Source organism: Lissotriton vulgaris, chromosome 2_1 (genome assembly GCF_964263255.1).
Source record: "Lissotriton vulgaris chromosome 2_1, aLisVul1.2, whole genome shotgun sequence".
NCBI lineage: Eukaryota > Metazoa > Chordata > Amphibia > Caudata > Salamandridae > Lissotriton > Lissotriton vulgaris.
The window spans coordinates 393,664,536-393,676,933 of record NC_141687.1 but is presented as its reverse complement, the minus strand read 5'-3'; the positions used below and the strand labels follow the sequence as shown (position 1 = coordinate 393,676,933).

At 45.8% G+C, this 12,398-nt stretch overlaps 1 protein-coding gene across 4 annotated transcripts in view; it reads left to right on the top strand.

Annotated features, from left to right (window-relative positions):
* TRAK2 (trafficking kinesin protein 2) overlaps window positions 1-12,398 on the top strand; it is an 845,826-nt gene that overhangs the window by 65,314 nt on the left and 768,114 nt on the right. For all 4 annotated transcript variants that reach the window (XM_086955254.1, XM_086955252.1, XM_086955251.1 and 1 more), the window contains exon 2: window positions 10,783-11,106. In XM_086955254.1, coding sequence (XP_086811380.1) covers window positions 11,070-11,106 — 37 coding nt within the window. In that variant the 5' untranslated portion in view covers window positions 10,783-11,069. The remainder of the gene's footprint in view (window positions 1-10,782; window positions 11,107-12,398) is intronic.

The following is a 12,398-nucleotide window of genomic DNA, read 5'->3' as shown; positions in this document are numbered from 1 at the left end:
TGTGCAGTAAACAAGAGGTGGGACTGAGTTGATACGCAAAATGGTCTCATTCTTAAAAACAAGCATTTACAATGCAATGGTTTTGCCTTTGTTAAAGTTAGAGCTATTGGCATTGCTCTTGACATTATTTTTATTTATGTGTTTTTTTAAAACATAAATAAATGGCATTGTCATTTACAATGCCAATAGCTTAATCGCTCGCAAATGCATGACCTCTTGCATTTTACACCCACACAGAGCCACACACGCAAAGCCACCCACACACACATAGTCACCCACACAATCTGCACTCTGAATCTGCACTCTGAATCTGCACTCTGAATCTGCACTCTGAATCTGCACTCTGAATCTGCACTCTGAATCTTACCTCATGGCTCGAAAGACTTCTTCAAAGAAAAACAACTTACAAACATTCAGACACAACACTAGTTGGTAAGAGTATGCAAAGCATGTGTATCTACAGCACACATGCTTTAAACTATTACTTACTAGACCAATGTTTTCTCTGCTGCAATGCCTGGAGTAAAGAACGTTTTTTCTCATACTGAAGAAACTATGAACTGTATTCTATCATCACTAACAAAGCTCTAAAAGAGGACACCATGCTGAGCTCTCTGGTACGTGGTGCAAAATTCAGACTTGCACACCTGGGAAAAAATCCTGTGAGATGGAAATGGTGGTGATACAAGCTCCCATACAATCAGGGGTATTAGGGGCAGGGCAGCTTCGCCACCAGGCATATTCCTACAATGGACCCAGCATGTGCAAGACCCTTAGGTGAAACTGAGGTTCTTTTGGTCATTCATGTTTGAAATTCCACTTGGCTCAACTGCTCCACTTATCCTCTATACAAATCAAGACTGCTGGGCATTTCTCATGCTATCATTAATGTGCGATTCTTCACATGTCAGGGTTCGGACTCATGCAAAGGGAGGATTAAAAAGGGGAGAAAAAAAGGTTACTTATTTGTTTTCCTGGTTCTGCATCATAGTGATATTCACGGAGGACATAAACATTGGAATCATTCACCAGTGCATGGAGGAATCCCTGCATGAAGTGAGGAGGTATTCTAACAATTATGACTTCAATGCCGATCATACAGTGCAGAAAGCTCGAATTTAAATGGAAGGTACAGGCTTCCACCAAAGCCCTAGTAAAAACGAGGCATGGGTCACAGCTAGCCAGTATTGTGGGGGGAACAGTAGGAACCCATGGCAATCAAAATTATGACATGTGTAAAATCAAAAGATGTGGTCACAATACTACCAGAGGTCTCTAGACATTTATATGTAAAATAGAAGAGTGCACCTACCTAATGACGCAAAACAAAGAGGCTACCCCCTCTTACCTGGATAAGTTGGATCAATGCATTTAAAATTAATATACTGCCCAGGATATAAAAACTCCCATCCCCTACCTGTGAAGCTTTAGCCATGACCACAAAAAGGAAGTTACAGAAGGTTTTTAACTTGTCTCCTGATGGATACCACTCAGATTCCACACCTGTAGAATAGATACCATCGCAGGACACATGTTATATGATACGCTGCACACGTCGATGCCACCTACCAGTTTCCCGAGCCGACGATGCAGACCTTGAGAGGTGGCATGTTTCTTCTCTTAAGCACCGGCAGCCTCACTGTGATGCAGGCGTTTGTTTACACGCGTGACTGAGGGGAGGAGCTGTGTCGTCACAGAAGACGGCCGGAGCAGGAAGGCGACGCAGCAGAGCAGATTAACGGGCATTGTAGAGCGGGAACGGGGGCCGGAGACACGGGGGGCGGGAACGGGCATTGTAGAGCGGGAAAGGGGGCCCGGAGACACGGGGGGCGGGAACGGGCATTGTAGAGCGGGAAAGGGGACACGGAGAGCGGGAGGGGGGCGGGAACGGGCATTGTAGAGGAAAGCACGGTCACCAGCGGGAGGGGGGCGGGAACGGGGACGGGAGACGCTGCGAGCAGGAGAGGGGGTGGGAACAGCGGAAAATTAAAGGAAGCACTCACCTGGACTTCTTCCGGGTGCCTTCAGTGCGTCACCCCGTTTTTATGGCTCTGTATTGGTTACCTTGAGAGGCAGGTCAGTATTGTCACGAAGAACAGGTCTAGTGGTGGAGCTGTTATGTCCGTGTTTGATAGTGACTTGGACTTGGCGCTTTGAGCGCACGAGGTGGCGTGATCGTAGTCCTGGTTTCAGCAGTCTGAATGTTTTCATGCCGGTAACTCCTCCCCCTCCTCTTTAACGCTGCCAGCCTAAAACTGTTTCCTATTCATTTTGGGAGCGGAGCAGTGTTCTCGCTAGACTCCGTTTTACATTTCTGGCGCGTGGAAAAATAGTCTATGGAATGATGCACTTTAAAAAAAAAAAGGAATGATGCACTTTTACCGTTAAGCATTCAAGCGAGTACGGTTTTTCTCAAGCATACCGAATTCCCTTCCCGTTACATGAATTTAACGTTTCGTCGTTTTTCACTTACTTAAAGTACGTCGACAGTGGATCGATCGTCTGGTATTACTGCTCAGGAAAGGGGTGTGTTGTGTTTAAAAGAGCGCTTTGAGGATTAGAGAATATTTGAGCAGCGCCCACCTAAATGAATGCGTTTAGTTGGCCATTGCCATCGCGAGGGGTCTGATATGATCTTCAGTTTAATATTTGTTTCCTCCTCAGTTACCGCTGTTGAAAGAAGTTAGCTAGCTGGTGGATGTTTGTGTTAAATGCTTTTTAAAGAGAGAACTTTAGTAATTGTCGATTGTGTTGAATCTAACCACTGATTGAGTGAGTTGTTATTGCTTGAATGCCTTGAAATAAGTTGTGGAAAACTGTATTTCCTGTTACCTGCGCTCTATTCGAACTGTGGGCCGATTCGATCAGAGAAGTAGTATCTTGTCATGATCACGGTTCTCTGCTTTCTCTTATCTATTCGCATTATTTATGCACTGGTTGCTGAGTCACCGTATGCAGTCGGTATTACCGTCTGCATATACCTCAGGACCTTTTATTGATCCTAGAGTGCTCATGAATTGTTTGCGTGTTGTTATTTGAAGTGAGCTAAAGTTCTTGCGTATTGCAAACTCCTGAAGTCTTTGAACTGAAATGCATTTTTGTATAACTTAACACTGTTCTGTGCTCTACAATTGACGTGTCTTGAATAACTTTATGTGCTTTATAAGCTGATCCTTCATTTTTCGAAAACGTTTCTAAATTCTTTTACATCTAGAGTGGGGGATGGCAATCCAGTTACCTGGTAATGAGAATTCCTGTCGAAATCGTTATCTCTGTCTGTTTTTAGGCCACTTGAACGTGTTTTCCTAGGTGGATATTGTCAGGAGGAATTGTTAGAATAGCAACATCTTAAACGCAGTAATATTATTTTGTTTTTCACTATGGCTCCATTTTTCTGCACAAAAGTGTTACTGTTGAATGACATTGGAGCAGTGGTTATTCACAATGGTCTGCTGACTGGGGGGCGGCTCTTTAGGAATTTAAATATTATCCGACTGAAATACAACGCGCACAATAAAAATCTGAATTAAACATGTTTGTTTACACGCGTGACTGAGGGGAGGAGCTGTGTCGTCACAGAAGACGGCCGGAGCAGGAAGGCGATGCAGCAGAGCAGATTAACGGGCATTGTAGAGCGGGAACGGGGGCCGGAGACACGGGGGGCGGGAACGGGCATTGTAGAGCGGGAAAGGGGGCCCGGAGACACGGGGGGCGGGAACGGGCATTGTAGAGCGGGAAAGGGGGCCCGGAGACACGGAGAGCGGGAGGGGGGCGGGAACGGGCATTGTAGAGGAAAGCACGGTCACCAGCGGGAGGGGGGCGGGGACGGGAGACGCTGCGAGCAGGAGAGGGGGTGGGAACAGCGGGAAATTAAAGCAAGCACTCACCTGGACTTCTTCCGGGTGCCTTCAATGCCGGACCGGATTCGGGGGCGTTCCCGGCTTTCGCCTGACGTCGCGTGACGTCGGCAAAAGCCAAAGAATCTCGGGAACGCCCCCGTGTCTCCTCCGGCATTCACGGACAGGCCCCTCGTCCAATGGCTAGGCTCCATTTATGGAGCCAGCCAATGAATGACGAGGGCCGACCCAAACCCACACTACAGTTCTCATTAGGTTTTCGCCTGCGCGAAAAAGCTGCGCAGAGCGCAGCTTTCGCCAGGCAAAACCTAATGAGATTAATTAGTACGAGTTCTCAAATGCCTAGAGGAGATTGCTAGATCAGAAGCAATTATTTATTGTTATGCCGAACTGTGCTGATCAATGAGGTAATTGCAACTGCCCCCCTCTGCAGCCTTTTAAATCGACACCTGCTGGATGGTTTGCTATGCATTGCTCGAATACCCACAGAAATTTGATTACAGTACTCTAACAAGTCCTCAATGTTGAATATGTGTGTCACTGTAGTTCAGAATATAAAGAGGTAGAACGCAATACGTGAGGCACCTATGAATCCCTTCTGGCAGTAAGTACTAACCAAGGCAGTCCAGCTTTTCTGACATGTAGTCAATGTCTTAATTTTTCAAGGATTCTCTAGGCTCAAGGCTTGATGATGTAATCTCACCTGACTGGATTGCCCATTTTTCAGTGGTTTATTGTGGCCCGCACCGAATTCTGAGCCCTGAGGCAACACAGAGCAGGGTGGTACAGTCTGGCTGTCATTGTATTGACCTTCAAGGCGTACAGGCCACTATTCGGAAGTATCCCTTAAGCAAGGCACCGAGACCTGACAGGGTCCCAGTAGATTTATTTAGGGAGAATATCGCCTTATGGGCCCTTTGTCTGACTAGTGTTGTGAAGGTTGTCCCCAACTCTTTCCCGTTCCCAGTAGATTTATTTAGGGAGCCTATTGCCCAATAGACCCCTCGTCTAACCAGTGTTCTAAAGGTTGTCCCCAAATCTAGCCCCGCCCCCTTTATGGTTTCATGGCACTACTGTCCCATTTTTAAAAAGGGCAACAAAGGTGATCCAAAGTGCTATTTACCAATATCCCCTTTTGATTCAACAGCCAAGATAATGGATAGGATCCTTTTTAGAACGACTCGAAGTGTGGGCTCACAACGATCACACCTTGTCTGTCCTACAATATTGATTTAGACCTTCTTTAGGCCCATCGAGAAGTGCCTCCGTATATACATCCAGGCTAGTAAATTTACAGTAGCTATAGGAGGGGGATTTTCTTGGTATTCATGAACCTGAGCTCCGCTTTTGACCATATAAATCGCTCAAAACTTTGGGACATGATGTTCAATTTAGGGTTTAAGACCTGTATTGTTAACTGCCTCAGGCAGCTGCACAGCAAGGTAACAGCCAGTGTTTGCTTTGGCGCCCAATGGCAAGATGGCAAACCATTTCATACTACCCAGGGGTGTCCATCAGGGCTGTGAGCATGCCTCTTTTTTATTTACTTAATGTATCAGTGGGCTTCATACATTTCTAACAAAATCTGGTATTGACGCTTTAGCACCTGCCCACTACCCGCTCTCCTTTATGCGCAAGATGCAGTGCACCTAGCCTAGACCCCGTTAGAGTTACAGAAATTCCAGAGTACATTTTATCTTTTCATGACGGATCTAAATCTAACAATTAACCAATCAAAAACACACCTTATGTTTTACGGTACAAAAAAGTATAAATCCAGGATTTAATTTGCTAACTGCTGGTGAGAGAGGCTGGTTTGGCTTCGTGTGTGACTGGATTCTTTTTAATTATTTTAATATTGCATTTCTACTATTGTGGTTTAGCGCTTTTCAGCGCTACCGCTTTGTATGTAGTGTGCTGATTTTAATGGGCACACCGGCTCCATTCTGTTCTTGATCGCCGATCTCGGCGCAACGTTTATATTTTGATCGCCTCCCTTGGCGCAACGTCCTGTACTCATACCTGCATATTTGTACTTAAATTTCGCTGTCCCCGGCTCCTGGCACCGATCCGCCACGGCTTGTGCCGTTTGCAGCGGCGGTGGCCATACGAGCGCACACTCACTTCCGCCCTGCATCCCCACTTCCGCCCTGCTGGCTAATTGGCAGGTGAGCGGTCTAGTGGATTATATTGTTGACCATATTTAAATCGAGCTTCCTGTCAGTTCGGGGCTAACTGCTGGTGAGAGAGGCTGGTTTGGCTTCGTGTGTGACTGGATTCTTTTTAATTATTTTAATATTGCATTTCTACTATTGTGGTTTAGCGCTTTTCAGCGCTACCGCTTTGTATGTAGTGTGCTGATTTTAATGGGCACACCGGCTCCATTCTGTTCTTGATCGCCTCCCTTGGCGCAACGTCCTGTACTCATACCTGCATATTTGTACTTAAATTTCGCTGTCCCCGGCTCCTGGCACCGATCCGCCACGGCTTGTGCCGTTTGCAGCGGCGGTGGCCATACGAGCGCACACTCACTTCCGCCCTGCATCCCCACTTCCGCCCTGCTGGCTAATTGGCAGGTGAGCGGTCTAGTGGTTCTCTCCTCTTGTGTACTTAATGTCACAATGGCGGAAGCGCAGCGGACGAGCGCAGCGGGAGCGCCGACTTCGCGCCGAAGTCGTGCCAAAGTCCTGCCCGTCTGCGCCCGTCCGCGCCAGCACGGGCCCAGGGCCCAGCCCCTCTACACAAACTCCTCTTTCTTACTCTCGATCCGCTCTCCTGCTGCTGCGGGGATCAATCTGCCCTTCGCATACTGTGTTAAACTGTCAATATGCCCCTACTGTTTGCTCCCACTGCTCCCTGGCCCTGGACTCTCTTGAATCAAGCACCGACAGTATGTCGTCCTCGTTCTGGAACTTACCCTTCCCTGCGTGTAATGTACGTCCCACCTCACACAATTACTCTTCAGAACTGACCTTCATTAGCATTAACAGTAGATCGCTCTCTAAACATAAGAGAGATATCTTCGACCTCTTGGAGTCAGATCGTCCCGCTGCTCTGTTTGTGACCGAAACATGGCTTAATGATAGCTCTGGACCAGATATCACCATGGCTCTCCCCAATGATTATACCTACGTTGGGAGAAACCGAGCGCTCAAAGACGGTGGAGGAATTGCTGTTATTTTCAAAAGAGAGTTCTCCTGTAACTGGGAAGACCTCGACTTCCCTAACTGTGAGGCGGGCCTGTTCAAATTAACTCTTTCCCCCCAATTTACCCTAACAGGCATCCTGATTTACCGTCCACCGGGATCAGTGAGCGGTTGGGCTACTGCACTTCCCGAACTCATTGCTCCTTTATTAGCACAATCCACTAATTTTACTATTGTTGGGGATTTAAATATCCATTTTAATTCTGTCTCGTGTGCTATTGCTCAACGCCTCTTACAAGATCTTGAAGCTCTTGACCTGCATCTCCATAATTCCGACCCTACTCATAAGGCCGGTAACCTCTTAGACCCTATCATTTCTAATCTGACGACCATTTCCTATCAATCCTCTACCCCTGTTCTCTGGTCAGATCATTTTTTAGTTAAATTTTCTGTTAAAACATGTGTAGCTGACACTCCCAGGCCAGACCTTACCCATAAAGCTAGCACGAACTGGAAACGTCTAGACCTTGACAGATTTAACTCTTTTCTGGCCAACTCCACCCCGTCAGTTTCTAATATAACGATCAAAGAGCTACCCACAATTACATCATGGTTAACTACAGCCCTGGATTCCTGCCTCCCTACCCAAAAAAATAAAACTCAAATTCATCACCCCCCGGCGCCCTGGTTTAATGACTCTTTACGCCTTGAAAAATCCAATTGCAAAAAACTTGAACGTATTTGGCGTGCAAAGTATAACCCCGAGCACAAAGCTAATTATAGGTCCGCTCTTAAATCCTACCACGCGGCATGTGACACTGCTAGAGCTAACTTTGCCAACAACACCATACTTACGGCTCAAAACAGGCCCAAGGCCCTGTTTAAAATTGTTAAGGAGCTCTCAGGTGCTTCCTCAGTTCCGAAAGACCCCTGTCTAGACACTGCACAGTGTAATGCTCTAGCCAATTTTTTCCGGGAAAAGATAGACAAAATCTATGCCATTTTTAATTCCACTTCTGCCACCCCTACCCACGTCGCTCAAAATCCCGATAACCCTCCCCTGGTTACTCCTCCCTGTTCCCTGCCTACCACTTCCCTATTGCTTTCTTGGGATCTCATTTCCCCAGCGCTTTTAAAAAAATACCTTCAGGACATCAAATCTGGCTCTCCCCTTGACCCTCTCCCCCCTCAAGTTCTGGGCTCCCTCGAACCAGCTTCACTCCACATTATTTTGGATGTCCTCAACGCCTCATTGGTAGAAGCGACTGTTCCGAGTGAATGGAAGCACGCAATGGTGGTACCACTATTAAAGAAGGCCAATGCTGATCCCAACAATCCTTCCAACTTTCGCCCTATTTCATTGCTTTCCTGTTTCTCCAAGATTCTGGAGACACATGTTAATTCTTTACTTAGTTCTTTTGTTGAATCCACCAATTTTCTCCATGGATCTCAGTCCGGTTTCAGGGCTGGTTTCTCCACGGAAACTACTCTCCTTGGCGTGTCAGAAACCATCAGACGCCAAGTGGATAATGGTGAGACGGTGGCACTCATCTTGCTTGATTTGAGTGCCGCTTTTGACACTGTCTCCCATTCCATCTTATTATCCACCCTGGAGGCAGTTGGTGTTGGTGGTACCGCCCTGGCCTGGATTGCTAACTTTTTGTCTGATCGCACGTTTCAGGTTTTTTCTTCTACTTCTGTATCATCCACCCTTCCTTCCTCTCACGGTGTTCCCCAGGGTTCTATCCTCAGTCCCCTTTTCTTTAACCTGTACGTAAGGCCTCTTGCGTTCCTGGCCGAACAGGCTGGTCTCACAATTTATTCCTACGCTGATGACACTCAAGTCATCTATTCACTTTCTACTAACAAAAACCTCCCTTCCTCCTCTCTCCAAATTGGATTAAAGCATATATCGGACTGGATGTTGAAGCACAAACTGAAGCTCAACGGGGATAAAACAGAGCTGCTCCTGTTTGGCCCCGACACCTCTCTCTGGGGCCCACACCACTGGCCTCCGGAGATGGGTCCTCTACCCATTCCATCAGTGTCTGCTCGCAACCTCGGTGTGATCTTCGATAACCAACTTACTTTCAAACATCATGTTGTGAAAGTTGCGGCCACCTGCACTACCATCATCAGGTGGCTGAGAAAGATCACTTGGATGCTGCCCACAGACACCTTGAGGACCGTTGTCCAGGCCCTTGTCATCTCACGCCTGGACTATGGGAACATCCTGCTCTTAGGTGCTGCCAAAGAGGTAACCAGAAAATACCAAGTGGTTCAAAATATGGCAGTTCGTCTGATTTGTCACCTTCCCGCAAGATCCTCGGTCACTCATCACAGGCGTAACCTGCACTGGTTGCGCATTGAAAGCAGAGTGCACTTTAAAGCACTCTGCTACATGCATAAAATCATGACTGATAGAGCCCCGCGCTATCTTGCTGCTCTAGTCCAGCAATATGTTCCCCCCCGTACACTCAGGTCCTCGTCGCATAACAAATTCAAAATTCCACGCATCAACAGAGCCAAAATGGGTGGCCGCTCGTTTGCCCTGCTGGCCCCATCCCTATGGAATTCTCTTCCTCAACCCTTGCGCACGGAATCGTGTTTTCTGAAATTCCGTAAGGGAATAAAAACATGGCTTTTTAACAACTAATGTCCCTCCCTCCTTTCACCGTTCAGTTTGCTCTAGCGCCGGGAAACCTCCGGGTAGCTGTGCGCTTAATAAATGTAATAATAAATAATACCACGATCGGTTTTGTTCCCACCTTTCCATACTTGTTTTTTTTATTTAACAATGTGTACGGCAGTGGTTCGCTGGGACACACCACGGCGGCTACCTTCGTGATGCACTCTACTTTGCCTGAAAACTTGGCAGAAAACCCATAAAGCTGCTAGCGGTATAGAAGTCAAAATGTCTTTCAGGTGACACCTATTGTGTGGGGCACCCAAGACTAGACAGCCAAGACAGCTATCCAGAAAGTAGAGAATAGATTTCTGAGAAGACATTTGGCGGTCCAGCAGAGCACCTCTACTTACCTGTGCCCTTCTGAATTTGTGTTAGATTATTGGTTTACATCAAGCTTCAACCACTTTTTTGTGGCCATCTGTAGGGACAAAGAGCATACCATTTTATATCATTTGATTGTGTCTGACTATCTTAGGTCCAAGAATGCAGTGACATTTTTTAGGTTGGCTTACATCGAGAATCTCAGCTGCCGCGGAAGTTGCCAGAACTGTGTTGCAATCAGAGTTTTTTCCTCCCTCAAAATTACACATTTTCCTAGTCACGTACTGCAGACTAAGATACATTGGAATTATCTTGTTATTTAGATTTGTACATATGTATTTTATTGTGTTTGTGTTTTATGGTGATATAATTACCCAAATAAAGAATTTTATGACTGAGTACCATTGACTTGGGTAAGTGTAATCCTTGTTCTCCAGAGCACTATATAAAAGTGATGAGTTATTCCACATTCTTTGGTAACACCTGTGTAATAGAAATCCTCGTTTATGATATAATGGGGCATATACCCGTTCAAGCTGCTCCTCATTTGGTTACATCATCAATGCTTTCAATAGAACTGATCTCCTGTCCAGTTCCATGTTGACGCTTGCTTGCTGTTGCTTTTATAATTTTTTGTTGCATGGTCTTGTGTCCTGCAAACATCACTGTCCAAAAAGTGCATTTCTAGACGTAGGAATGTTGGATCTTTGTAATGCTGTTTGTTGTTTTAGAATGGATCGTCTAGCATGTGCTCTTTGTTTCTGTTTAGGTGCTGTTTTATCAAATGGAGACCAGATCCTGACCCTCGCGCTCCAATGATGACCACTTCCAAATGTTTGACTCCATTTGGGTGCATGATGGGATTTTGATGTATACAGCAACCAGAAACCTAACTCCATGGATGGCGACTACCAAGAAAGAATGTAGCCTAAAGCCATGCATGCTCCTTTGGACAGCCACTAACTTGACCTGCAGCCTAAGACCACATTTAAGACCAAAGCAGGAGCTTCATCTTGGAATGCCATTTCCAGACAAATAGGTTGGGACGTTAACCTCATGAATTTCAGTCAACTTGATTCAGAGGTTCTCTCTGGTGAGTTGGAGAAGCAGATACCCCTATTGGGTTCACTTAAATGACAACTGTCTCTTCTCAGGAGGTTTGGTAACTTAACACCTATACTTAGAAAATAGTCTTTTGTATTCCATAGAAAGAATTCTTGAAAGTTTAAAAGATTAATTTCTTAAGGGTATTCCACTTCAAGAAGCAAAAGATCTAATCATCATAAGTGTATTGAGCTTTCAAACTTTTGAGTTTCTCCATCACGGTCTGAAACAAATGATCCCCACATGCATCATGTACAATTATAACGGCCTGTGACAACACTAAAAACTCCTCTCATCTCAAGAACAGGTACTGTATAGACATCAGTTGTTCATACGTCCCTCACCTACATCACTGGTCAGGGGCAAAACATACAGCAGCAGTTTAGGCTACACTTACAAAGCCAGCAGGGACAAAATACACAGTAGCAGTGCATAATTCACTACAAACACAGCAGGTACGGGACAGGTTGCAACAGCGCATGCTTCACTCCAAGCAGGTACAGTACAGACCGCAGTAAAGCAAACTTCACTTACAAACCGAGCAGAGGCAAAACATACAACAGTAGTATAGTACAGGTAGCAGCAGTGCAAGCTTCATTTAGATACCCAGCTGGTATAGTACATGTAGCAGCAGTAAAGCTTCTCAATGCCCAACATGTACAGTACAGGCAACAGCAGTGCAAGCTTCACTTACAGCCCCAGCTAGTACAGTACATGTAGCAGCAGTGGAAGCTCCACTTACAATTCCAGATAAGTACCGTACAGGCAGCAGCAATATAAGGTTGATTTACAGACCCAACAGGAAGAAAAAATACAGCAGCAGCACTAACTCCTCTTAAAGCCCCCCTGGTACAGTACTGGTAGCAGCAGAGCAAGGTTTGCTTCCAACCCAACAGGACAAAAACATACATTAGCAGTGTAAGCCTTACTTAAAAACCCGACAGATGCAGTACAGACAGCCGCAATGTAAGGAGAAATCGTACACAGATGTGAGTGGTTTGTTCTAGCCTCATTTTTGTGTTCTTGTCTTTTACAAAGCCTTTACAAATTCTTAAGTATTAGAATATAAAGATAAAACAATGATCACCTTCCATGTCTGACATGAGCTAGCTTGAGATTTTTGCAGCATTTTAAGCAAAGGGAAGACACTGGCTAAAAAATGGGAAGTGTACCAGAGTTTGATACTCTCAAGTAAGAGGTGGCGAGTTACCCTGTTCTGTTATTCGCTTTCTGATTCTTGCAGTTTATTTTTCCATTATATATGCAGAGTTGCAGGTATCC